At 42.3% G+C, this 27,831-nt stretch overlaps 1 protein-coding gene across 2 annotated transcripts in view; it reads right to left on the reverse strand.

The window, feature by feature from the left end:
• Window positions 1-26,800, reverse strand: part of LOC146561123 (A-type potassium channel modulatory protein KCNIP2) — a 137,939-nt gene extending 111,139 nt beyond the window's left edge. For both annotated transcript variants that reach the window (XM_085296921.1, XM_085296916.1), the window contains exon 1: window positions 26,471-26,800. In XM_085296921.1, coding sequence (XP_085153047.1) covers window positions 26,471-26,543 — 73 coding nt within the window. In that variant the 5' untranslated portion in view covers window positions 26,544-26,800. The remainder of the gene's footprint in view (window positions 1-26,470) is intronic.
• Window positions 26,801-27,831: the final 1,031 nt, after the last annotated feature.

The raw sequence follows: 27,831 nt of genomic DNA on the forward strand, positions 1-27,831 counted from the left end.
TAAGTGGGTGGCTCCTTATGCTTTAGCTCCAATTGCAACTCCGTTAGCAAGTTATCATCCCAGCAGCCTCTGTAAAACTGTTTAAGAAGCTGCTTATTTACTTCATGTGGTTCAAGCCCACCTCTGCGCACGGTGTGATTGACTGCCACCTGCAAACGAAGCAGATAAGCAGAGGGCTTTTCACCATGATCTTGGAGGGTGTTCATGAAGCGTACAAACAGTTCCTCACCATCTTCGACGGTGCCAAAAGCTGAATCCAGAAGGTTAAGATAGTCTGCAGGAGTGGCTTCTGGCCCAAGAGGACGGATGACATCAGAAGCGGGAGCAAGGAGACTTTCAAGAATCTTACGAGTTTTTTCCAACTCTGACAAAGAAGCATCTTCCATCAACAAGTCAACATGAGAACGCCATGTTTCATAGTCCGCTTCGCTGTAAGGTCTGGGCATCTTGCCAGAGAAAGCTCTGAGTCTTAATGTAGAGTGAGCACGTGATGTCTTTTCAACACTCTTGACAACATGCTCGACTACTTTCTGAACCTCTGGTGGGTTGAGGTCAGTTGGACTCAACATTTGAGGTGTCAAGTTTGGTCTCATGGGGCATTGGAATGCGCCCTGAATGGGTTCAGGAGGGTGAGGCAGTTCAGTTAAGACTGAAGGTGAGGCTCCAAGTTGTGTGGATCCTACCACAGGGCAAGTCTGATCAGCAGCATCATTTTCAGGGTTTATCTCAGCTGTCTCAGCAGCTTCGATGGTCTTCCCTATTGTGGATAGGGCCTCCCGCAACACTTCTTCGAAATCCTTCCCACTTAACTTGGCTAAACCCTTCAGGTTGCTAATGTAAGTGTAACCCATGTGAAATACAGGGCTGCAAAATCCCTTTTTGTAATCTAAGGCTATAGCTTGTTATTGTCACAAGGGGGCGCTGTGATGCAGTCTTGTGTTCTGACGACCTTGCGTCTAGTGCGCAGGAAGTATTACCTCTCTCTTCCTGTGAGATCTTCCCTCTGATGGCGGTCAAGTACGTGTCGGAGCGCATGGAAAAAGTATCTTGGTATGCAATACTGCAACCCGGTTAATGAGACCAGATTGTTTTACGTATAAATGCTAATAAGGTACTCTTTTATTAGGCCCCGAACTCTGACCACAAAGGGAATAACGTCTGTCAAGTTATTTGTGTCTGAAAATCCCGGTGAGTCACGTGCTTTCGTTAGCTACCTGTTAAGTTAGATAATGTATTTCACTAGCCGATTCAGCTCAGAAACCTTTGAACAAAAACCAATCGGGAGCTATGAGAATCTGGCGTGTTGTTTCACTTCTCCTGTTGTTCTTTACAGTGTGTTATAAGTGTTGAATGCTTTGAGCTAAACGATGCCGATGCTAGATGCGATGCTAGCTGCTAATAACTGTTAGCCACCCCACCCCACTGAAGCCATATTCCGATCGGGGGGAGGTATTCAAGTAGAAGCAATAGCTCTGTTTATATTAGAATGAGCATATTCATATTTCAAGTTTAATAGTATTTGCACTGAATTAAGTTACATTTGCTTGTCAGCCTTAAGGATGAATGTCACTTTCATTGCTATGACTGTTTACATTACAGTTTAAGCTGCTGATGTTCTTTGTTGTGATATAATTTTGATAAAATTGTTGATACTGGTACAAACAAGTTACTGTAACTCTTGTAACTTGGTAAAGCTAAAGGGAATGCCATTTGTGATTAATACATTTGGAAAAGAAGTTAATGAGCTCATGTTAAGAACACAAAATGGGAAAAGAAATTGATTGTTCTGCACTGTTTGTGTAGATTGGTTTTTTTTAACTACTAGAAGAATTCTGGAGAACCACTGACGGCGAGAACAGCCCAAATGAGATCCTGGATGATCGTGAAATGGTGTGGCCAGCCATGCGATCGGATTGTGGGATTTGCCTGAGAAACTGATTCAAGCAACCCTGGATTACAGATAAGCCCTATGCACTACTTTTCCTACCCGGATAATAGGGTTTGCACACTGACAATTCCCCTACAGTACACCTGTTTGGGTTTTCAAGGACTTTAAAGGACAATTCAGACTGGACAATTCAAACTTCACAACAGGAACACTTTAATCTGTTTCATTCATTCCCAAGAGCTCTGATACTGTTCAGTATAAATCTTCCATTTAAATGTCTTTATTTTGTTTTGTTTTACATGTATTCACCTTTAAAATGCACTATTAGTGTGCAATTTGGGTTATTGTGTTGTATATGTATATAAATGGTACTGAGGCAATAAAGGTCCCAGTTATTCACTTCCAAGCCAACTCCTTTTGTGAGTCCCCAAAACAAAACCTCCTCCTGAACCTAGTAAGATGTCTAGGGTCTCTATTTGAAGTGAGAGTGTACTGGTCCTGAGTAGAGGCGCTACACAAAACGTGGCGAGCCAGCCAGGAGGTTTAATTCCTTTTATTTTGGAAGTTGAGCAACTGGTGCTTTCATGCCTTTTGGGTCAAATCATTACAATTGTCCATGACATTCTGGGTTGGAGCAATAAGACAACATGGATGTAATCCAAAGTGAAGGTGTCAAAGTACCTAACTCTGTCCTAGTAGGAGGGTTAACAGGCGATGAGGTTGACAATGAGGTTATTGATTACTTAGGGCAGTTTGGTTCTATTGGAAGAGTAATCAAAGTAACTAGCACAGAGGCACAGTTTAAAAACACAGCCATTGTGGAGTTCCAATCAGGTGAACCAGTCCAGTTCCTTAAGGATAGCTTGCCTTGCAAAAGACAAAGCCGTAACCCAAGTGTTGTCCATCATATCCAGCTTCTGTCTGCGCTGTATGCTGCAGACAGGGGTTCATGTTTAACCCATTTTTACCTAACTGAACTGAAAGGGCTTGCTAAACTGAGTGGTGCAGATTTTGAGAAGGTTTTACTAGATGAGCTGGCCAGAATGAAGAAGTCCACTGAGAGTGATCCCGCAGTTGGGCCAAATGTAACAGTGCCTAATCAGAATCTGCAGCTCACTAGTGACACAGACCAAGATGAACCAGCCATCATAGAGCATCAAAGTCCTCTTAAACTGGGCAGTGATTTAACCCACTTGCCTGAGCATGACTCTCACTCATCCTCTCCAAGTGTAGAAGTGACTCCCTCGCACAGAAAAACCACTATCTACTTACCACCTGAACAGCTCACTACACCTGAAGTACAGAGAGTAGTAGTTGAGCATGTCATTAAGAACAATGAAATGCCTTCTCAAGGTCATGCAAAGCTCAGGCCCTTCTCGGGGAAAACCCCTTGCTCTACTTTCGAAGCTGATTATGATACGTGGCGCAACAATGTTGAATTCCACCTCATAGATTGTACCATATCTGACAAACATATGGTAAGGAAAATAGTTGAGAGCCTTCTTCCACCAGCTGCTAACATTGTAAAGCACCTTGGTCCTAACGCTTCTCCCCATGACTATCTCAGCCTTCTTGACTCAGCGTATGGTACTGTTGATGATGGGGATGAGCTTTTTGCCAAATTCCTGAGCACAAACCAGAACTCAGGTGAAAAGCCTTCTGCCTATTTACAGCGGTTGCAGATAACCCTGAGTAAAGTCATTAAAAGAGGTGGCATCACTACAAATGATTCAGATCGCCAACTGCTTAAACAGTTTTGTAGAGGTTGCTGGAATAACAGCTTGATCACAACCTTGCAGCTTGAGCAGAAGAAGGACAAGCCACCTTCATTTCCAGAGTTGCTCCTCATGCTACGTACTGAGGAGGACCGGCAAGCAGCAAAGTCCAGCCGAATGAAACAGCACTTAGGCATTTCTAAACCTAAGGCACATTTGAACTCCCTTGAAGTAGGAGAGTATGTCACTGATGATACAGACGTATCAGCTGTTAATGATAGGCTAGTGCCTTTTGATGCACATAAGTTAGAAAGGAAACTTGCAAAGCTACAAGCCCAAGTGGCTTCACTGAAAGCATCAGCTATTGACAGTTCAAGCCAGAACTCTGACAAGCCAAATAAGAAAACCAAACCTAAGTTCAAGATTCTTCCTAAAGAGAAATCTGACCCAAGTGAGACTAAGCCCACTAAGAAGCCACGCCCATGGTACTGCTTCAGGTGCGGCGAGGATGGTCATATTGCTCCCTCTTGCAGCAATGAACCAAACCCTGAACTAGTTGAAATGAAACGTAAGGAGTTCAACCAAAAACTACAAGTCTGGGAGGAACAGAATATGTCAGCTTTAAACTAAAATCAGTTTCTGGGGAGGGACTACCAGGAACTGAAAGTAATCATGAACGTCCCAAACCGGATCCTCAGAGCAAAGCATCTTCTCTCTCTCGTGCAGCACGACCCCAGATTAGGTTACCCAAGGGACTTGTAGGACAGAAATGTACAGCAAATGTTACCGTGTCGGGAGTCAATTGCAGTTGTCTCCTTGACACTGGGTCTCAAGTGACCACAGTGTCCGCTTCATTTTACAACACCAATCTTTCAGAACATCCCATTCAGCCTATCAGTGGCCTGGATGTTGAGGCTGCTAGTGGCCAAAATGTTCCTTACTTGGGATACATACCCATCAGCCTTAAGTTTCCAAAAAGCTTTATTGAAACTGAGCCTGAGGTTTCTAGCCTTGCTTTAGTAGTACCTGACTTACGCTCTAACTGTGACTTGCCTGTGCTGATTGGGACAAATGCACTTGATGTTCTGTACGACGAATATTGTCAAGGTAAAGATCCCAATGATTTGTCGTCGGTCTATGGCTACAGGCAGATCCTCCGTACACTCAAGGTCAGGAGAGAGATAAACCTAGCCGGAAACGATGGCTTTGTAACTCTTAAGGGCAAGGTGCAACACGTAGTACCAGCTCAAGGGAGGGTCCTCCTTGAAGGCTGTGTCAGATCCAGCAGTGCTGGTGAATGTGCCATTGTTGAACAGCCAACGACATCCACCTTACCAGGGGGAATTTTTGTGGAGTGCTGTCTTGTCACTTTGCCCAAGAAGCATCCTCATAGGTTACCTATATGGGTGAGAAATGAAACTGAGCATGACGTAACACTGCCTTCTAGATGTGTCATTGCAGAGCTCCATAGTCCTGCAAAGATATATGACGAATCACCCATTTCAACCAAAAATGATGACACTGTGAAATGTTGTAATGTTACTGCACAGCCAGTTGATGAACCTGCTCACCCAGATTTGACATTTGACTTTGGCAATTCTCCCCTCCCGCAGGAGTGGAAAGAGAGGGTTACCCAGCGTCTAAGTGCCTATGCTGATGTTTTTGCCCAGCATGATTTGGATCTTGGACATGTATCTAAAGTGAAACATCACATAAACTTAAAGGAAGAAGCACCCTTTAAGCAAAAGTCCAGGCCAATCCACCCAAATGATTATGAAGCTGTGAGGAAGCACTTGCAAGCACTCCTTGATGCAGGAGTAATCCGTGAATCAGAGTCCCCTTATGCTTCACCGATTGTGGTGGTTAAAAAGAAGAATGGAGAGGTCCGTCTTTGTATTGATTATCGTAAGCTCAATGCGTTAACAATACGAGATGCGTACGCACTTCCAAACCTTGAAGAGGCTTTCTCAGCCCTTGCTGGATCCAAATGGTTTTCAGTAATGGATCTCAAGTCTGGTTATTACCAGATTGAGATGGAGGAATGTGATAAGCCCAAGACAGCTTTTGTGTGCCCCTTGGGATTTTACGAGTTTAACCGTATGCCCCAGGGGATCACCAACGCTCCCAGCACCTTCCAGCGCTTAATGGAACGGTGTATGGGCAGCCTCAATCTGAAAGAAGTTCTGGTGTTCATAGATGACATCATCGTGTTCTCCAGCACTTTGGAGGAACATGAAACCAGGCTTCTACGTGTCCTTCAGCAACTGAGAGAATATGGGTTGAAACTTTCTCCCAAAAAGTGCTCCTTCTTCCAAAGTTCTGTGCGATACCTAGGACACATCGTGTCTACCAAAGGTGTAGAGACCGATCCTGAGAAGGTCAGAGCTCTCAAAACCTGGCCAAGACCCCAGACGCTCAGTGACCTCAAGTCTTTCCTAGGCTTTGCAGGGTACTATCGACGGTTTGTGAAGGACTATTCAAAAATTGTCAAACCCCTGAATGATCTTACCAAAGGCTACCCACCATACAGGAAGGGCAGGAAGGTGACACCCGGTCCTAGCGGATACTTGAACCCTAAAGAGCCTCTTTCCAGCCGTTGGACACCTGCTTGTCAGGAAGCTTTTGAGGTAATCATAGAGAAACTGACATCAGCTCCAGTGCTTGGATATGCTAACCCAAAATTACCATACGTCCTCCATACTGATGCGAGCACCTCTGGGTTAGGGGCAGCCTTGTATCAAGAACAGGATGGTGAAGTGAGGGTTATTGCCTACGCAAGTAGAGGACTTTCACCCAGTGAAAAGCGGTATCCAGCTCATAAACTGGAATTTCTTGCATTAAAGTGGTCCATTGTAGAGAAGTTCCAAGATTATCTCTACGGGAACACATTCACGGTTTTAACGGACAACAACCCATTGACCTATGTTTTGAAGTCAGCCAAGCTTGATGCTGCCAGCTATCGCTGGTTGGCCGCTCTCTCCACCTTCGACTTTAATATTAAGTATCGTGCTGGTAAGAGCAATCAAGATGCAGATGGCCTCTCTAGGCGGCCACATGATACTGTGGATGATGACTATGCTTCTCTTGAAGAAAAAGAGCGAATGAAACAATTCGCTTCCCATCATCTCTCTTCATCTCCCAACAGACAAGATGTGACAGCTGACACATTCAGTGTCTTGTGCCACCGTCATCTCTTAGGTGAATCTGACAATAGCCTACCTTCTATCACTTTGGTAGAGTCCCTTGCTCTACATACCGATGCGGTGCCAGACGTCTACGCAGATGATGGAACATTAGGTTGTTCTGTCATACCTACCTATAGTGAGGTAGAACTCCAACAGCATCAGAGGTCTGACCCAATTATTGGGTATGTGGTCAACATGTTAGAAAATGGAGGTGAAGCAAATTCCAATCCGAACTCTGCATCCTTAGAGCTTAAACTAATGCTCAAAGAGTGGAAACGTTTGGAACTGAAAAATGGTCTCCTCTACAGAACCCGCAAATCAGGTGAAAATGTCACCTTTCAGCTTGTCGTCCCTGAGTCTTTAAGGTCCACCATTCTCACTTGCCTTCATGACGACATGGGGCATATGGGTTTGGAAAGAACCCTCGACTTGGTTAGGTCAAGATTTTATTGGCCTAAAATGGCAACTGATGTAGAGAGAAAGATTAAGTCTTGCGGACGTTGTGTTAGAAGAAAGACTCTTCCTGAAAGAGCAGCACCTCTTGTGAGTATCCAAACAACCCGTCCCATGGAACTGGTATGCATGGACTATTTATCCTTGGAGCCTGACAGTCACAACACCAAAGACATTCTGGTCATAACTGATCATTTCACCAAATACGCTGTTGCTATGCCAACAAAAGACCAAAAGGCTACAACAGTTGCGAAGTGTCTTTGGGAGCAGTTTCTGGTGCATTATGGTTTTCCTGAGCGCCTGCTTAGTGATCAGGGCAGGGATTTTGAGTCACAACTCATTAAAGAGCTCTGTGCCCTAGCTGGTATCACGAAGGTGCGCACCAGTCCTTATCATCCACGGGGAAACCCAGTTGAACGGTTCAACCGAACTCTTCTTGGCATGTTAGGAACTCTACGAGACAAAGAGAAAACTCATTGGCGCGATTATGTGAAACCACTAACTCATGCCTATAATTGCACCAAGAACGAGACCACTGGGTTTAGCCCATACGAGTTAATGTTTGGTCGCCAGCCGAGGCTTCCCGTGGATATTGCATTCTGCCTGCCAGTTAAAGATGGCTCTCCTACATCTCACTCTCAGTATGTGAGAGCTCTGAAGGCTCGCCTTCAAGAGAGCTATCAGATCGCTGCCAAAAACTCTCAGAAGGTTGCTGAACGGAATAAACGCCGTTTTGACAAAACTGTCAGGGAGTCAACTTTGGAGAAAGGTGATCAAGTGCTAGTGCGGAACCTGCGACTTCGGAATAAACACAAACTTGCAGATAAGTGGGAGTCAACCATGTACAGAGTGGTGGAAAAGATGGTAGACCTACCTGTGTATGTTGTACAGCCTATGAATGGAGATGGTCCTATTCGAACTCTTCACAGGGATCTCTTACTCCCTTGTGGTGACTTATCTGAAGCTGAGGAAGTTGACCAGGTCAAGCCAAAGAGTTGCAGGCCAAGAACGAGGCGCAGTCAGCCTCTGTTACTGGAGGAGCAATCAGAATCTGAAGACGACTCACCTGTCTATCCTAGGCAGTCTTCTGTCATTCCTGGAAAGTTGGTTCAGGTGTTTGAAATCCCGAAGAGACGACAGCAAACCGGAAAAACAGTACCGGAGGGTAGTTGTATACCAGCTACGCCAGCAGACTGTGTAAACCCTCAGCCTCAGAATGAGCCTTGCAGAGGCAGCTCCCCTTTGCTGCCTGCAGAGCCTGTAGGGGTACCTCCTGAAGTAGCTGAAGGAGAGGAGCCAGATGTTGTGGCTGAGCAACACCCTACTGAAGACGATGTAACTTTACCAACTATGACTAATCAAAAATCAGCTGTGGCCGAAGACAGCATTGATGTACCGTCCATTGATGTAGAGGCTCCTATAGCTATGGAAACCATTGATCTGAACCCACAAACCCCTGAGGTAGCTCTGGAGCATAAGGAAACTGTTGACAGTGGAGAAAAAAATGACCATGTTCGTAAGTCAGAAAGGACACGTCGACCACCAAGGCGCTTCCATTATCCTGAGTTGGGAAATCCCTTAATTTCCTTTGCGCAGAGCCTCATAGAGAGCTTTAACCAAGCACTTTATACGATAGGTGACTATGAGAGTTCATCTGTAGACCACAGCGTGACGCATGAAGGGGCTCATGCTGGGTCAAAGGGGGAGGGTGTAACCCATGTGAAATACAGGGCTGCAAAATCCCTTTTTGTAATCTAAGGCTATAGCTTGTTATTGTCACAAGGGGGCGCTGTGATGCAGTCTTGTGTTCTGACGACCTTGCGTCTAGTGCGCAGGAAGTATTACCTCTCTCTTCCTGTGAGATCTTCCCTCTGATGGCGGTCAAGTACGTGTCGGAGCGCATGGAAAAAGTATCTTGGTATGCAATACTGCAACCCGGTTAATGAGACCAGATTGTTTTACGTATAAATGCTAATAAGGTACTCTTTTATTAGGCCCCGAACTCTGACCACAAAGGGAATAACGTCTGTCAAGTTATTTGTGTCTGAAAATCCCGGTGAGTCACGTGCTTTCGTTAGCTACCTGTTAAGTTAGATAATGTATTTCACTAGCCGATTCAGCTCAGAAACCTTTGAACAAAAACCAATCGGGAGCTATGAGAATCTGGCGTGTTGTTTCACTTCTCCTGTTGTTCTTTACAGTGTGTTATAAGTGTTGAATGCTTTGAGCTAAACGATGCCGATGCTAGATGCGATGCTAGCTGCTAATAACTGTTAGCCACCCCACCCCACTGAAGCCATATTCCGATCGGGGGGAGGTATTCAAGTAGAAGCAATAGCTCTGTTTATATTAGAATGAGCATATTCATATTTCAAGTTTAATAGTATTTGCACTGAATTAAGTTACATTTGCTTGTCAGCCTTAAGGATGAATGTCACTTTCATTGCTATGACTGTTTACATTACAGTTTAAGCTGCTGATGTTCTTTGTTGTGATATAATTTTGATAAAATTGTTGATACTGGTACAAACAAGTTACTGTAACTCTTGTAACTTGGTAAAGCTAAAGGGAATGCCATTTGTGATTAATACATTTGGAAAAGAAGTTAATGAGCTCATGTTAAGAACACAAAATGGGAAAAGAAATTGATTGTTCTGCACTGTTTGTGTAGATTGGTTTTTTTTAACTACTAGAAGAATTCTGGAGAACCACTGACGGCGAGAACAGCCCAAATGAGATCCTGGATGATCGTGAAATGGTGTGGCCAGCCATGCGATCGGATTGTGGGATTTGCCTGAGAAACTGATTCAAGCAACCCTGGATTACAGATAAGCCCTATGCACTACTTTTCCTACCCGGATAATAGGGTTTGCACACTGACAATTCCCCTACAGTACACCTGTTTGGGTTTTCAAGGACTTTAAAGGACAATTCAGACTGGACAATTCAAACTTCACAACAGGAACACTTTAATCTGTTTCATTCATTCCCAAGAGCTCTGATACTGTTCAGTATAAATCTTCCATTTAAATGTCTTTATTTTGTTTTGTTTTACATGTATTCACCTTTAAAATGCACTATTAGTGTGCAATTTGGGTTATTGTGTTGTATATGTATATAAATGGTACTGAGGCAATAAAGGTCCCAGTTATTCACTTCCAAGCCAACTCCTTTTGTGAGTCCCCAAAACAAAACCTCCTCCTGAACCTAGTAAGATGTCTAGGGTCTCTATTTGAAGTGAGAGTGTACTGGTCCTGAGTAGAGGCGCTACATAAGCCTCAGTAACACTGCCCCCTACGGTCTTAGTATAGATGTCAGTTAAGGCTCGAATGTGGTAACTGACATCTGGATTGTCAGTAGACTGTAAGAGGTAAGGCAGCTTAGGTGCTAATATTTCAACGGCTGCACCGGACTCGAACTCTACAATCTGACTTTTGTGGAATGCAGAAGAGTCATCATCGACAGCGAGTACTCTACGAATAGTACCATGTTGCTCCAGAAACTCAAATACCTCTTTGTCTTTATCTCTATCTGTAACACCGCTAACAATAATGGCATTTGGTACTTTAACGGCATACTTCTCGACAAAATCCATTTTCACAGTATGTGAGCGTTTGATCAAAGGTCAAAGAGGATTCCAATGTTGTCACACAACACTCTAGGCTCCTGGCTGGCTCGCCACTTTTTTACTTATGTAACACTGGTGGTGCAATACTAGACCTGTTAGTGCTACTTCTTGCCTTCTTTGCCTGTAGTCCGGGCAGTATAGTTACTTTTAACCACAGTACGAGGACAGAAGGGAAATATGGACCAGATCAGACAGGTTCTAGATTCGTAGGAGCCAAGGGTGTATAACAACAGAGGACTTGTACACAGGTGTAGAAAACACAATTGCATTTATTAACAATTATTAAAGTTGTGCACATTTAACAAAAGTAGAGCGCTCTTCTTGAAAACAAAATAAAATAAAATAAACCCCACAAATAGTCGACCTAAGGATATATTGTCTTTTTTAAAGTCAATTTCAGTCTTTCAATGTTCACTAGTCACTCAGTGTGTTTGTAACCAGTCGGGTTACAATCTACCAGTTCATCCGGCTCTTTGGGCTGGGCTCGCCATCCAGTACTGGAAAAGGGATCCTCGATTCTTCTCAGGTCCTCAAAACCAATCCAATCCAAATAAGCAAAGGGAAAAAACCTGACCTGGGGACCAGGCCAGAACACAGTAGTTCAACATTTAAGCTATCATGCCTGTAACTTATTATTACTACTGGTTGCTTGTAGTGCTTCTAAATTTCTTTCAAAATATTCTATGTTGTACAACAAATTATTCTCATTTCAAAGGGAAAAAGTGCATAGGAAACACACATTTAAAATAATACAAAATAGCTCAGCAGTGCATTAAAAATACACATTGGCTTGAGACTTATCAAGTTTCAGCTAAGTAAAGTGCAGGTGAAGGCACTTAATTTCACATTGCTAATACTTAATTGTGCAGAACTATAATTAGCACCATGAGAAAAGGGAACATGTGCTAACATAACATCGCACAAAACCATACATTATACATCAATACCACAGTAATGTGACATAAACCTTTAAAGAACATCTCGTATAAAGTGCAGCAGACTCAGTGCTAATTGCTTTAGCCTCAGAAAAGGCACTTTCATTGCAAAATGGCTAACGGAAGTTAGCATCAGAGCTAGCGGCAAGTAGCATGCTATGCTAGCGCACGTGTACTGCCTGGGACTTACCATGCAAAGCAACAAATGCTACACGGGGCTTCACAGTGCTCACGTTGGCTCACGGCCTCTGGAATACAGTATCACTCTTATTATTCTTGCCGAAAAAAGGACTTTCTCTATCCAGCTAGCTTCTTCGCCACACGGGTAAACTGATCTTTCACCGTCTGTGTCTCTGGCGTATCTGACTGGCACATGAAGGCACACAGGTGTCTGAGCAGCGCACAGACTGGGGGAGGGTCAGACCAGCCAATGATTGGTCGCTCAGTGGATCTTGACAAACACACTCTACAGGACTAAGTCCTGCCCCCACACCATTTATACATTACATATACATATGTACATATTAATTAAACTTATGTTTACATGCTTTTTATCAGTATTTATTATAATTAACTTTGTTTTTATCAATATTTATTCCCATCGTGAGAGTATGAATATTTATACTTTTAATCCCGTTTTTAACACTGGGTTACACTTAATTTTTCCGGCCTAAGAACACCTGCTGTTTCCTTGTCAACTGAAATTTAGCACAATTTTAAAAAGCTGAAAGCAATGAGGGCAAATTATGATCTGCAACTTTTTTCTTTCAAATGGAAAACCTAACACAAACAGCAGCCCGGTAATTACTGGTGTCTGGTCTTGCAAAACAATTCTAAAAGCACGTTAGGATTCACAAACAATTTGATGAGGAAAATTGCAACAATTTCCAAAGTGTAGACAAGTAAGAGAGGCAGGGCAAGAGATAAACAATTAAAGAGAAATAACAAATAACTAAAAACTGATTAGAAGTGTGAAATGCTTATATGTAACATCATATGAACATATAATCATACCAATATTATTGTGTGATAATTTTTCACATATTCTTCACATTGGCGCCGCCCACTCTTAACAGATTGTTATGTAAAAAATTCAAAACTTAGCATTAATAATAAAAGGAAGCTTGTCACATTAGAATTGGTTCATCCTGGAAGTATCCCAGATGGCCCGTTGATATTGTGCTGCTTATGTCACTTCTTAGCACAATACATACAGAATTTTCTTCCATTATTCATCTGGAGTGATTTCCTCCCATGTACTTTAAGACTGACTCATCTCTCACAAATAATATCTGACAGGCAGAAAGATGTCTGTGTTTCACTTCTTTAACTATTTGACCTTATTCAGAATTCACTGCACTGCCCTTACTCAACTAAAGGGCTAATGTGAATAAATCTCCCTTAGTGACAAACAACCCCTGCACACACACACACACACACACACACACACACACACACACACACACACACACACACAGAGGAATTTCCAGTAATATGCCCAGTACACCCACAACTTGTGCTCACCCAAGCACAGGGACTGGAGATGAAACCATTAACTTTATATCCACTTTAATCACTTTTCCCACCTCTGAGAATGGGAGGAGAGGAGAAAGGAGAAGGATGGAGAGGAGGAGTGACGAACAGAAGAGAGCAGAGTGAGTGGAAAAGCCTCATTACTGGTATGTGTCTCATTCATAAAAGTAGAGGGGGAGAAAAATAAAAAAGGGGAGTGAAAAGTGAATACATGAGAAAAAAAACTCATGTGTTTGTCTCATGTGCAGTAGATGCATCTTGAAAAGGAGGTCTGGCAACATTTCTGCTTTAATTTCTATGTAAACATCATCTCTAAAATGTGGATTTACAGGGAAAAACTCAGAAAGAAGCAGAAAGATGCCTGTCTGTCACTCATTTAACTATATGACCTTAAGCCAAATCAGTAGTGTTAGGCTTCCACCAAGGAGGACACTATAAACAAAAGCCATAATCATGTATTCAAAAATAATAAATAACACCATGCACACACATGGTATTTGAGTAACAACTGAGTCACATTAAATGATATGCTCAGAGCAATGCTTATTAGACCTCTGTAACACACTCTCACATTCTGAAACAGCTGGTGTGCACCTCCCTCCTGAGTTTTTCTACTGAAAATTGAATTGCAAATTGTCCACTGGTTGATTAAAGGGGAAGGCAAAGTTTCTCCACAATGGCCTAGAGGCCCAAGGAGTTGCCAGACCTGCCAGTTCATAAGCTGCTGGTGCAACTGAATTATGAAAATAATTTCCAGTATCCACCCTCGATCTGTCCGAACCAGAAATGAGCAGCTTCTTCCTTTACCCATGCTCCACCTTTTCAACACTTTTAATTTAAAAAAAAAGGTCCAAGTTGTATGTCTGTCTGCTAACAGACTGACAGACAGACGATTGAAACATGACACACTTAACTCTACACTAACTGGATTTGAATTTTGGTAATGTATTATTATTACTGACTAGATTTCATGGGATATATTGAAACAAGTCATTGTTCTACAGCTCATTTATTTTTTAGACATAAGGTTATTCAAGTAGCCAAGTAGTGGCTATAAAATAATACAATTCAGTGTTTTCTTCCTCATATCCTCTAAGTCAGCAGCTTCAGGTTCCAAGGAATTAATTAAAATGGGAAGATCCAAGAATGATTGGAAAAAGTATTGCCCATATGCATATGTATTTTCTTTTATAAGTTACAGGCAGTGAACTTATTTTACAGACTTAGAGTGAACACACTACAGTAAACAGGATGACTGGCACATTAAAGGCTTGTAAGAACTATCCACTGAATATAAAGTTACAGCTTTAATCACCCCAAACTGTGCTTATCCTCCTAAGTGCGAGTCAGGAAAGCCCCACCATCAGTAATGTCTCCTTTGATGCCAAAATCCAGCAGAGCGTCTTTTTGCCGTCAAAATCAGGCCCATATTTTAGCGCATGAATTCATTTGGGCCTCATTAATAATCGCTAGCCTTCTTAATGACTTTTTGAGTTTGCAGCAAGTGTGTTCTCTACTTCTCCTTCAGTCACCCCGTTTTGGAAGCATCTTTTGGCTTGAAAGAAAAAATTAACTAGAGCGAGCAAATAAAGCATCCTTCAGACAGGCACTTCTCTACAACTCTCTACAAATATGATTTTTATTATGGCTTTTATTTAAACATGCAATATTAGATGCAAATGATTGTTATCATTAAGCAGTTCATTTCCTGCATTCAAGAGTTTTTGTTTGTTTTTAATGCAGCAGTTTGCGCCTTTCCCTCCATTAATTTAAGGTGGAAATGTTTCATATCAGAGGAAAAACAAGGAAAAGAAAACATCATGCAACACCTGACAGTTTTAAAATATATTTGAGTATCACTCTAAACAATTAAATAATCATACCACTATTAAACCCCTGCTTAGCCAGATCACATATGTACATTTTCTTTTCCTTTTTCACTTTTGTCCAGACTCGAAATAATTAAAATAATTTTACCAGACAGTCTAATACAGTAGGTTACATCTGTGCCTTTATGAAGAATGGAAACCTGATAAATCAGTTCATTCGGTACATCAAATACTGAGCAAGCATTTTCAGCCAGCTCTTATATTCTCCACTTTATTTCAAGTCTTACTTTCACTGAAATGATCCTTTTATGCATTTTCTTCTCAGAGTGCACCTTAAGCTTTTTCAAATGGTCTAAAATTCATTAGTTAATTTAAAGGTCAGTAAATGTATCATATGAACATTAATATAGGTATTTAGACACTTTACTGTAACTTTCAGCAAGCTGACTATAGAGATCATGGCAGATGAATGTTTATAACTACTGAAAAATAATAAAGCAGCTTTCTAGGTGTTATACCGTATACAGCAGAATTCTTCTGGCAGGCTGTCAGAAGTGTAAACGCTAGTGTGACATCCCAATGTCAACTTAATAAGTTAAAACTTTTGATCATCATATCACAGCAAAAAGATGCCACTGTGAGGGATGGAGGGGCATGACTTTGACATCATAATATCTGCTTGTTCCAGCCATGTAGCTTCATCTTCTGCACTGCAATGTTCACTGCACGAAGAAAAGGGCTCAACAGGAGTTCAGAATCAGAATGAGAGAAACTTTATTAATCCCACAGGGAAATTGTGCATGGAAGAATCAAGAGGAGCCAACTGATCGATGCTGAGGTATTTTTTGTATAAATAGTTCCTGTTGGTGACAACAAAGGTTTTACTCAAAGAAAGAAGAAATGCTTTGTAACATGTTTACCATTTCAACCTGCAGGCTTTTACAGATATCACACTGTTTTGGTCGGCACTTGCTAATGGACTGCTTGGGATGCTTGAACTAAGCTGGTGATAAGGACATTAACAAAGTATCTATTAGAGTGATCTGAAAGAGCTTTGGATGGAGCTGAAAGGCAGAAGGATGCTTGATGTTTATTTCCCCCGATTTTGCAGGATGAAGGCTCCTGGGACACAGAGTGTGGGTGGCTGCCTGAACACCAACACACAAGAATATATTTACAATTAGGAAATGTATAAACATTCTCATTTGAATTCCTGCAGACAGGAGACTGGAGGCTTAAAGGTATCTGCTGCTTTGCAGGATAGTTTTTAGAATGGAACACTGATCATTTTTAGCTGGTGTGAGAGTTTGGGAATAACACTTCTTGTGCAGGGGGAGACTGTGTAGGAGAAAGAACTGCAGATGGAGCAGGCTAGAGTTTTATGATGAGCCAAACGTCTGCTAATTAGGGACAGGTCAGTCTCTGATTGGATTTTTCTATACATGACACAGAAGGATTTATGGGATTCATAAGTCAGAGAGTGGAGCCAAATAGGTGTAAGCTCATCTCTGCATTCCAGATAAACTTCACATAAGGTGTCTCTAAAGGCACCAAAGGTAACACTGAATTCTGCCAGAAGGTAGTTTTTAATATTTGGGGCTCTGTCTTTTATAACTTTCAGAATAATATCTACAGTCCATAAATCTTTTGATACCAGCTTTACAATTGCATAGCCGTATCTTCACCAGATTGAAAAATGCGCACAAAAAATTGGGGATAAGTATTAGTGTAATTATTATAATTTTTGAATGAGAAAGTCAGGCGTGGCATAGAAGTATTTGACGGTTGTGGAGGACATGTATGAGGATAACGAGACAGTGGTGAGGAATGCGGTAAGAGTGACAGATTGGTTCAACGTGAGGGTAGTATTACATCAGGGATCGGCTCTGAGCCCCTTCTTGTTGGCAATGGTGATGGACTGATTAACAGATGAGGCCGGGCAGGATTCTCCGTGGAGTATGACGTTCACAGACGACATTGTGATCGGTAGAGAGAGTGGAGGTGGAAGAGAGGCGTGAAGTGGAGATATGCTGTGGATATAAGAGGAATGAAAGCGAGAGAGAATGCATGTGTGTGAATGAGAGGGAGACAGGTGTAACAGTGAAGATGCAAGGTGTGGATATAGTGAAGGTAGATGATTGAGAGGTGAGCAGTGAAGGAGAGAGCCCGGGCAGGTTGAAGTGGGTGGAGACAAGTGTCAAGGGTGATTTGCGACAGAAGGATAGCAGCAAGAGTGACAGGGAAGCTTTACAAGATGGTATGAGACCTGCTATGATGCATGTCTGCACTGACAAAAAGACAGAAGGCAGAGCTGAAGATGCTAATATTTCTGTTGCGAGTGACAAGGACGGGCAGAATTAGAAATGAGTACATCAGAGGCGCAGCTCAGGTTGAGCAGTTTGGAGACAAATTTAGAGAGGCGAGGCAGAGATGGTTTAAAGGTTTGCTGGTAGATGTGCAGAGGAGGTACTGTATGTTGGACAAAGAAGATAGAGGGTTGAGGTTCTGATTTCCTCTTTCTTCGTGAGATAATGTTGCTTGTTTTTGTCGTACCTCTTTCTTGCAGCTTTTGGGTAGGAAGCTATCTGAATCACCAAGGTTCTGCTTAAACTCATTGATGTCAGCTTTGGTGTATTGCTCTTCCAAAAAGCTTCTGGTCTTATAATAGGTGGGAGCTGGAGGTTTGCCCATCTGTTTAATTCTTAGAGCAACCCTTGGGGGACTGAGGCTCAGTTTCAGGAGTGATGGCAAGTTCTTCCCTGACAATTGAAACTTTTTCACCCCAACACTAACCCGAAATAGAAAAATGAAAGTTATAGAAATCAACAAAGGAAGCTGGTAATGTCACACTAACCAAAAAGCCAAAAAAAAAGATCTGAAGGACCAGAAAACTAAATCAAGAAATGACCTGAGAAACCAAGAAAGCTGAAAAGGACAGGAATGCACACCAATAACAGAACTGATATGTCAAGAGATGAGTGATGGGAAATTTGCAGTTCTTACAGACTGCCGTATTTGGAAGGCGTTTAGCTTAACTATTTGACTCGCAGGCAATTTTTCTTATATTGTAAAAAGGTAGAATTTGATAAAAGTCAGGAAGCTTTTTAGGAAAGAAACTTTTCTCACCTGTTTCTCTACCTTTCTTTAATATTTGAAATCATCATCACTCTTTGTCCTTCTCTCAGTCCTTTCTCCTGTTTACAGCATGAGGTTCAGGTCCAGCTTTTCTAATGTCAGGGACTGTTGCCCTGCTCCAGTCGGTAATGATCCCGTTGCTGTCACAACTGTCACTCCAGCAATCAATCAAACCTGCCTGTGTGTGAGTTTGCGTGCCTCTGTCTATGTGTGTGTTGATTAGTATACTCCATTAACTCTTATGAAATTCTGGCACCAGGCCACGGTGCCTGGGGAAAAGCACTTATGGAACGTCAGGTTGCTATGTGAGTAATCGGTTTACCAGTGCCAGAGGGAGATAGCAAGGGGAAAATAGGATTTTCAAGCCCCACAGTCAACAAGCAAATACCCGGAGCAAACAGTGTGCAATGGAGATGATTAAAGAAAATGGATTTTCAAGTATACAAATATGTTGTTAGTCCGCTTAAGTCTCCACCTTTGCAGGTTACATGTGCCTAGCTTTGTGTGTCTACCTGATAGTATAGGCCGGTTCAAGACACAGACATGGTTCTGTGAACATGAACATGAAAATCTCAGCTCAGCATTTTGCCCTTTCCTAACAACCTCCTCTCACACATGGCATACTTCCTGGAATGCTTTAGATTTTGTTTCCTCGCACATGTCACAGTATGCATATTTAACTCACTGAGATTTTTGGCTGACTTCAGCATCTCTCCTGGGATGAGATAAAGACCAAGCTGTCAAATAGTGTCCCCTCTGACAACCTGGCCCCAGGCTGACAGAGAAGATATGATAATGGTGGCCATTTTGGGGCCAGAGCAAGGGCAGCTTAGGTCTGGCAGGGAGCTAATGATGCTAGTTTAATGATTTCTGCTGTCAGATGACAACACCTTGCAATGTAACAAGCAGATACAAATTGGATTCTAGTCTCCTATAGCATTTCATCCACCTGCATCATTTATTCTTAATTTGTTTGTCCTGCCAGCACCGAATGTAAATTTCTGTTTTGATACAAGAATGAGTCATTTTCTTCTGGGATTTCAGGATCATTGAGTGTGTTTGCATTTGGTTTTTAATCCACCACGTGTAGTGTAGATTTTGCTGGTTTACAGTCTTTTTGTAGTTTATAACTTTACCATTAAATCTCAGAGATTGAATTAAAACCCCAAAAGACAAAAACAATATGTTTTTATTTAGAGTTTTCAGTAAATCTGTAAGAATTTTATTCAATATCTCAAGTCCATGAGTAACTCTCCTTCTGGTTTAGAACAGCAAAGCATGGAGCTTCTCATTGCTACTGAGCAAAGCAGCAGACAAGATGCTCCATTAAACTTGGCTTGATTGGGCTATCAGTTAGAGACTGTGTGCACCGAGAGACATTGAGTTTATTCTGACTGCTAGGCTAACTGACAGATATTGACCAGCTTTTTCCCACTGTGGTTCCTTCGTTTCCCACTATGTGTTGCTCTGCTTGAATGTGTGTGTGTGCGTGTGTGTGTGTGCGTGCGTGCGTGCGTGTGTGTGTGTGTGTGTGTGTGTGTGTGTGTGTGTGTGTGTGTGTGTGTGTTATTGACTACAGCCTGTCCAAAGTTCTGTCAAAACTAACTGATTGATTGTAAGACCAGCAGAATTATTCTCCCACACTACTATCCCTCAGGCCAAATAAATTAGTGTGTGTGTGTGTGTGTGTGTGTGTGTGTGTGTGTGTGTGTGTGTGTGTGTGTGTGTGTGTGTGTGTGTGTGTGTGCGCGTGTGTGTGTGCGTGTGTGTGTGTGTGTTTCATCTTTGTGGTGTGTGAGCATATGACCATTTGCTTTGACAAGCTTCCCCTAATCACCTCCACCGCTCTTCTTATCGCTCTGATTGTGCTGTCAATCACACCAACGTTGTTTCTCAAAAACTTCAGTAGGATATTTATCAGTAAAAGCTAAATTAGTTTTACTTAATTTTTCCTTGTTTGAGCCATCTCTGCTTTTCACTGATTGAAAACACACGCGCACCAGATCGGCAGATAATAATACGCATTCTCTTCTTTAAAATTCAATTTTGCACACATGCACCGTTTGAATTAGCCACCGGATTACTCTGAAGTTAAAAAAGGACATGGGGGAAGGCAGTGACACACACTCACTCACTTCTCCAGACATCCTTTCCCCTGAAAGACTCGGTCACGGTTAACCTTCAGACATCCTCTACACAAATGTCTACAGCCTCACACACGCACAATATTCTCCTATCTTCCATCTGAGATGCGCAGGATCTAACTCCTAACATATACAATAGAGACCAAGGGCATAAGTAAAGGGTAGCAGTTCTAATCTAGATTATAATATACAGAATTGCATTGTTTGCTTATTCTGTACCTATACCGATGAGTAAGTTCCTGTCTAATAGAGAATGGCTGAGCTAATGGACAGAAAATAATTTTAATGCAGATCAGATGTCATGAGTGACACGACAGTGAGGCATGAGGGCAACACACAGTGAGTGACACAGGGTTCTGTCACACTCAGAGACACTTTCTGTCAGTCAATCTCTCCCTTGTTGATAAATATCCCTGACAAGGTAGCAGCATTGGACTGATTTGAAGGGGGGGAAACAACCCTCTGACTTCATACGCTGGATTAAATGTCTCTTTTCATGTTTTTTCCTCATTGTCCGTTAATTCCTTCATCCTTAGCCTGAGACGCGCATTGACCATTCCCATGCAAACGCTGCTCCTTCATTCAACCTTCCCATCTCCTGTTGCTTTGTTCTCCATCCTCTGAAGTCTTTTCCTCTCCTTTCCCCCCTGTAGGTATTTATAAATGAATGTGTTTACAGAGCAGAGGAGAAGGGGTTGGGGCGTGGAGGGGGAGGTGAACAGGGCTTATTTTAATTAACAATCGCCTGGCCCTCCGTAGATTTGGTCAAAGATTAAAACTCGTTAGGATTGATTCTTGCCTCCAGCCTTATTAAGCTATGGCCCCGCTGTGGCTTGACATAGTTGGAGAGGAGGGAAAGCAGGATCAGGGCTAGGGAAGGAGTTTGGTTTGACGATGGATAGTTGTAAAGCTGACAGACACGGGAAAGGCGAGCAACAGAAACTAAAAGATCATTTTAGAACGGATTATTTAGAAATAAAAATCATAAATTAGGATGATAACATTTCCATTGCAATACTCAAACGTCTAATTTACTTTTCATTAAAAAGCACAAATTTGAATGTCAAAAAGAACTCATGTCTCAGGTGGGCATTTTTCATATTACTAGACAAAAGCGATTGTTAGGAAATGTGCATTAGCAGGATTTGATTGGCAGAATAAGCTTTTATAATAGGGCAACCAACGCCTACAGAGTGCCGAAGAGCACTGCTTGAATTTGCCTGGCAAATGCATTACTGTCTGAAAACTAATTCATCATCTTGCACTTTGCTTCTGTCCTTCCCTTGCCACTTTCCTTCCTTCCCAGCTTTCATTATCACATCCTTCTCTCCTTCCCTCAGCAATGTAACCAGTGTGACAGATAAGCCCTAAGTGAACCACTCTGAGCATTTCTTTATATAAGCATACGGCCAACTCACGTTGGCAATTCTGGCAATTCCACGAGGAACCTGGGCTGAGGAACGAGGGTGAGATCCCAAAAAAAGACAACTAGTGTCACACATTTCCTGGCACATCAGATGACACATTAAATCAAGGCTTTTAATTAGTGCCACTGGCCATTACAGTTCTAGCTGCAGCAAAAGCCGCCATGCCTAGAAGGTGACTCTAGGCTAAACTCCCTTTGACAAGCTCAATTATGAAGGCAGTCTATCCCCTGAAATCAGTTTGGTCTGACAGTTGTAAATTATGATTTTCACCATGGGGGCTTTGGCTCCGTCAGGACTCTGAGTTATGTGTCATGAGGCTTCCAAACCATCTAATAACTTTGATGTCAAAACCTCTACCCTCTCTCACGGCTATCTTTCTTGATCCGAACAAAGTCCATCGTGACTTTAAGCCTGGCACGGCTCTCAGTGCTGTGCTATTAACATGACTTATTACAAACAGTGTGTGTGTGTGTGTGTGTGTGTGTGTGTGTGTGTGTGTGTGTGTGTGTGTGTGTGTGTGTGTTTGTAATAAATAATCTGTCCAAATTAAGTGTGCAATTTGTAAGACTGTGACTTTAAAAGGTTAAAGAATTAAACACTTCGAAATTGAACTATTATCAGCAGAATATTAGCAGATAATTTATGTAAAAACAAGATACACTAATCATGCGAAACATTATGATCACCTGACTAATATTGTGTCGGCCCAAAAGAACAAACAACTGCGATGCACTGTATATTCTAATACCTTTCTTTCAGAACCAGCATCAACCTTTTTCAGCAATTTGATGTACGTCTACATCTGTTGGATCAGACAACATGGGCCAGCCTTCGCCACCCACGCCACCGCCCCCTGTTGTACTTCACTGTTCCATCCTTGGACTACTTTGTTACATTCTGACCACTGTAAATGTTCATTTGCTCTCTAATATATCCCACCCACCAACAGGTGCCATGACGGAGAGGTAATTAGTGTTTATCTCTTCACCTGTCAGTGTTCATAATGTTACAGTATGACTGATTTGTGTATATGTGTACTCTGCTGCTCAGAAATCTACTGAAGAGAGTCAGTGTAGCGTCAAGTTAATCCCAGTCAGAAATGAGAATAAGAAGAAGCAGCGCAGCCTGCTTTGAGATCTTTTCTACAGTCTGTTATTCTGACCACTAGTCAGTCATGGTGAAAGCCTGGCAGTATATGACTGGAAGGTAACAGTAAAGGCAGGCAACAAACACTGGGCAGCAGGCTGAGTGAGACAGAAGATCAGTTTGCTGCAGTTACTGTACGTTTTCTTTTAAACTCCAAGGGAGTGACCCCTTTCCTGGTAACTCCCTGCAACCACCTGAGACTGTGCCAGTTGTTTTGACGTCCATAAGCTATAAATTAATTAAAGAAAAAAGGATCCTAACCCTGCTGTCTGCTATTGACCTGTTCTACAGTAATATATTCTACATATTGCACCTTCAGTAAAAGGCTAAAAATTGCTCCTTGTGGCAAGCTAAGCTGGTGTATTTAAAATGAATAGTTCCCTTTTGTCCCTTTTGTAAGTGTGTGTACATTTTCCTTTATACGCGTGTGTCAGTAAACCTTCCATTTTGTGCTGACTGTTGAAAGGTGGGCTATCGGCTCAGATGCCTAACAATGGAAGATGATGTTTTTCTGACATGTCTATCACGTGTTTTACATCCTCTGAACACAAGCACATGCATACACAATATTTTCTATCTGTAGCTGTCATTCAGGAAAAACAAATTCCATCACTTCTTGAGCCCTTCATAAAGATTTTTAGACCTCCACATGCAATATTTGATCCCTTAAAAGTGTGAGTGGATGTGGCAGATGATCCAAGCATGAAGACAGAAGGCATGGAAGAGGATGAAGGAGGAGCAAAAACTAAACATTTTGCTAAAATTTTTTAATACATGACATTTACCAACCTTGTCTTCCACTTCAGCGCAATGACTCGCACACACTTACTCTATCATATCACTAGCTTTTTGATAGTATTCTGGATTTGGGAGAGAGCCAAGGGAAGCTTTATTAAGTTGAGATAATAGCAATGTGCATATGCGAAGACATTGTATGTCTGTGTGTGTCTGTAGTTGATAAGATTCCTCTTGAGTGTGGATTGTGAGGTGGAAGAGGAGATTACTGCACCACGCTTCTATAATTACCTCTCATCTCTCAGCCAGTGCTCTTACACACAACGCGGAATGCCAGGCTACCGCACACTCCAACACATGCACACACGCAGTGGGGTGCACTTCTGTACAATGTTGCAGGCTGAGAGGGAGTTATTTCTAGAGGGCTACATTTCACTCAAATTGTGATTGGAGACCGCCCACACTGCCTTTAAGCAACACAGGTCAGCCTCGCTCCGAGCACGCAAACACACACAGAGACGCACACACACTCATCCCGCTGAATCCCGTTCACCAGCTACTGGTAAGTAAGAAGAATGACTCACCTGTAACCGTCCTTCCCACACACACACACACAAAACACCTAAGAACCCATTTTCACAAGTCATGCACACACATCACACTGTAGACTTTTTCTGCTTGGTCCCAATAATGAAGAAAAGTCTCCTATCATCTGTTCTGTCTCTGCTGCACAAACTCATGTGCACTTTGGGCCACTTTGTGGTCTTCTGCTTCAATAATATAGAGAAGAAAATGCCATAAACTAAAGATGTAATGAATACAGCATACAAGTTGCTTCACATTTTCTTGGCAGGAGCCTGCCTTAATCACCATGCAAACTATCAGGACTAAGTATGACTTAAAGTTGACAGCGACTTGCAAAGATGAATTAACCATGCTATTCACAGCTTTGAAAAAGCCGTTAATAACTATGCCAGAAGTAAATTGCTCCAGCACAGTGAATGACTTAGTGCCGCTCTCTCGCCGCCTTTGCTCAACTATTAAAATAGCAATATGACTTCTTGTGGACAGTCAGACACAGGGGGGCAGTTCAGCAAGCTGAAGTGAAAAGAGAGAAGGGGATAAAATGATGTTTCTGATAGCTTAGATTAACATTACAGAGAGTTTTGTGTCCTGCTCTGTTACATTTCTAATCTAATCCTTATCTACATCAAACTCACATATGAAAATTCAAGGAAAAACAAGAAGAAGAACGAAATGCGGAACGAAAGAGGAGAAAAATAAGAAAGCTTATGGGTGTTTTTAAATTCAGCAGGAAAAAAAATAGTTGCTTTGAACTTTCAACAATGGGCAATAGAAAAAGTGTAGCTGCTGCTTCTTAGATCGCCCACGCATACTGTACATACCTGCACACAAAATATTCACAGCACGCACACTGTTGCAGACACTAACATCAGGGCCGCAGCAATCTTTTCCTAATTTAGGATGCATTAAAAATGTGACAAAGCATTGCTTAGCTGCTAATGCGTGGAAGAGTGCAAACGAGATTAAAGTGTCGCCTTCGAGCCTGAGGCATACAGCTGTCTGGACTGGACAGGGACAACTTCCCTTCGCAGGCCTGAGATGTGTTCAGACATGAATGCGAGCAATTTATTTAGGCAGCTGGCACTTAATAAGCAAAACGGTGCACACATAAGCAGGGGGATGCTGTGAACACGCTGACTATAATGTGACAACTGACGGCAACAGAACATCTCGAGGGAGTGTTTAGCTCTCAATGGGCACACACACACAAAGCATAGGTATGCACAGGGATGCTCGCTTGACACTCGATAAATTGGTTCATTATATCGCTGTAACACTAATGTGTGCCGAGTCTCATCTGTGCTGACAAAGTGCTACGAAAGGTGCTGTCTCTAGCTCACACGCATACATGCACACACAACAGTTTCGTTTCACTGTAGCTGGCACTATTGGACCAAGTTTATATTGATATTAGCCGCACTTGATAAAATATCACTCTCCTATTTTATTTCATTTTTTCAAAAGGTCCAAACTTGAACACAATAAGAGCACCGAGACATGACAGGTTCCCGTCTAAAGTGATAAAACGTCAAAAAGAGAGAAATGTGTTGGAACTTCATAATCTGGCAACTGGCTCCGGTCAGCCAAGTGATATATACCCGCAGCGCTTTTAGCACCAGTGGACACAGTTAGAGTAAGGTGGTCCCCCCCATCGCTGAGCCAAGCCAGCAAAATCACACAGTTGATCACACTTAACATTCTTGCAGAAACAGTCCATCACTCGCCTACAATACGCACCACATTACGCAACTACAGCAACATGCAACACTGATACATTTAATGCTTTTTTGTCTTTTCAATGCACTGTTTCAACTTGTCCATCCTCTAACTCTTTTAGCTGACAAGCAAAAAACAATAAAACTATTTTAAAGTACTGATAAAAACAGTGAAGCTCGTTGTCAAAGTATGAAAAATGTGATTTATGCCCCTCCATTAAAACGTTTCTTTTTTTTCCCCCCAAAAGGCAAAAGACATAAATTAGCAATTTTTTGAAGCATTTTTTTTTTAACAGTCTGGTGAACGGCGGACAGGTTGTAACATTTCAAAAGCACCTGAAGTTCGTGTTTTTTCCACAAAATATTGACCTGAAGCAAATCATTCAGCAACCACCGGTGTTACAGAAGCTCACTCACCCGTTAGCTGGTCATAGGATCCGTCCAGTTCTCTGGAGTCCGACAAGCTTTGGTCACGGTTTTTCGCCTTCATATTCCCTGTGTGCGCCGGAATGTGGAACTGTGGGAAACAGCTGATAATGTGTTGGCGATTCTCGCGAAAATAATTGTGGTTTGTTTTTCGCCTTCACTGAGGATGGCTACAAGTATAATGACATTAACAAGTCATATTTGCTTCGTCATGAAGGAAAAGGAGAGAGCCACGCGTGTGCCGTTATGTCGCGTGTCTGTTTCTGTGTGCGCTCTCGGCATCCAGAAGCTGAGTGAACCAAGAGCGCTCCTGGTCGCTACTTTCGCTTGGGCTGGCACGCGCGCGCACACACTTGACTGTGAACATGCGCACACGCAAACAGAAAGAGAAAAGAAAATTCAGAAAGATAAGATTTGACGGGAGGTCTTAAAACATGTAAAAGGTGAATAAAGTGTGAATATGAAAATACGGTGAATCCAGTTTCCCCCGTCTCCCAGCATTAGAGCCCTTTTGGCTTCATTCATGCAGCATGTCAGTGAGTTGGTCCTCTGCCTGAGTCTTTACCATTAATATCACCATCACATCCTCTTCAAATGTTCTCCAGAGCCAGAGCCAGGTCGGATGTGTACAGAGACATCAGCAGGAGCAACAAGGAGTTCAGCGCTGCTGCCAGGCAGAGGTTCTGACTATATCTGATCTATAAATACTCACTGGCACTGGGAAGTCTTGTGTCTATGCTTTTTCTTCCTCACTTCTCTCCTTTTCAGTGTCTTTGCCTCATTTTGCCTCACTCCTGCTCACTTACCACAATATGACATTTGGTCACAATCTGTCAAGCAATCTGTCTTTGATGCCAGAGTTTTCTACATTATATCAGGGGTTGCATCAATGATGATCTGTATCCTTCTAACCATGCTCCATGCATGAACAGTTGCAGCATCATCCTGTGTCACCTACTCTGCATTTGAGGCGATTTAGATGTTTCTTCCACTTGCACAAAAGAGCGCTGTTAACTGTAGTGACCTAGGTGCTACAGACCCCATTCACTATTATGTTTGCTCATCCAGCCTGCTCTCAGGGGAAATCCTTTGACATGTCAATTAGAAAAGTGTCACTGAAAGGTTGTTTGCATGACTTCAGCTTCATTTGGGCTGTCTTAAGTGTTCTGTCTGCAACTGAATATACACATTATGTGTGCATTTATCCCACGCAGTGTGCACATTGTGTCTGCAAGCAAATTGTTAGGGCATGTACCTCTGCACTTGTCTCATATGTAGTGTAACGTGACGGTTATGTAGAGGAGTGCTGCTGATGACAGCTTGCTTCTGTAAGAGATGATTTGGTTCCACAT

This window comes from Mchenga conophoros, linkage group LG13 (genome assembly GCF_057382185.1).
Source record: "Mchenga conophoros isolate Kocher_MC1m ecotype Shallow Benthic linkage group LG13, M_conophoros_male_GT1.1, whole genome shotgun sequence".
Lineage (NCBI taxonomy): Eukaryota > Metazoa > Chordata > Actinopteri > Cichliformes > Cichlidae > Mchenga > Mchenga conophoros.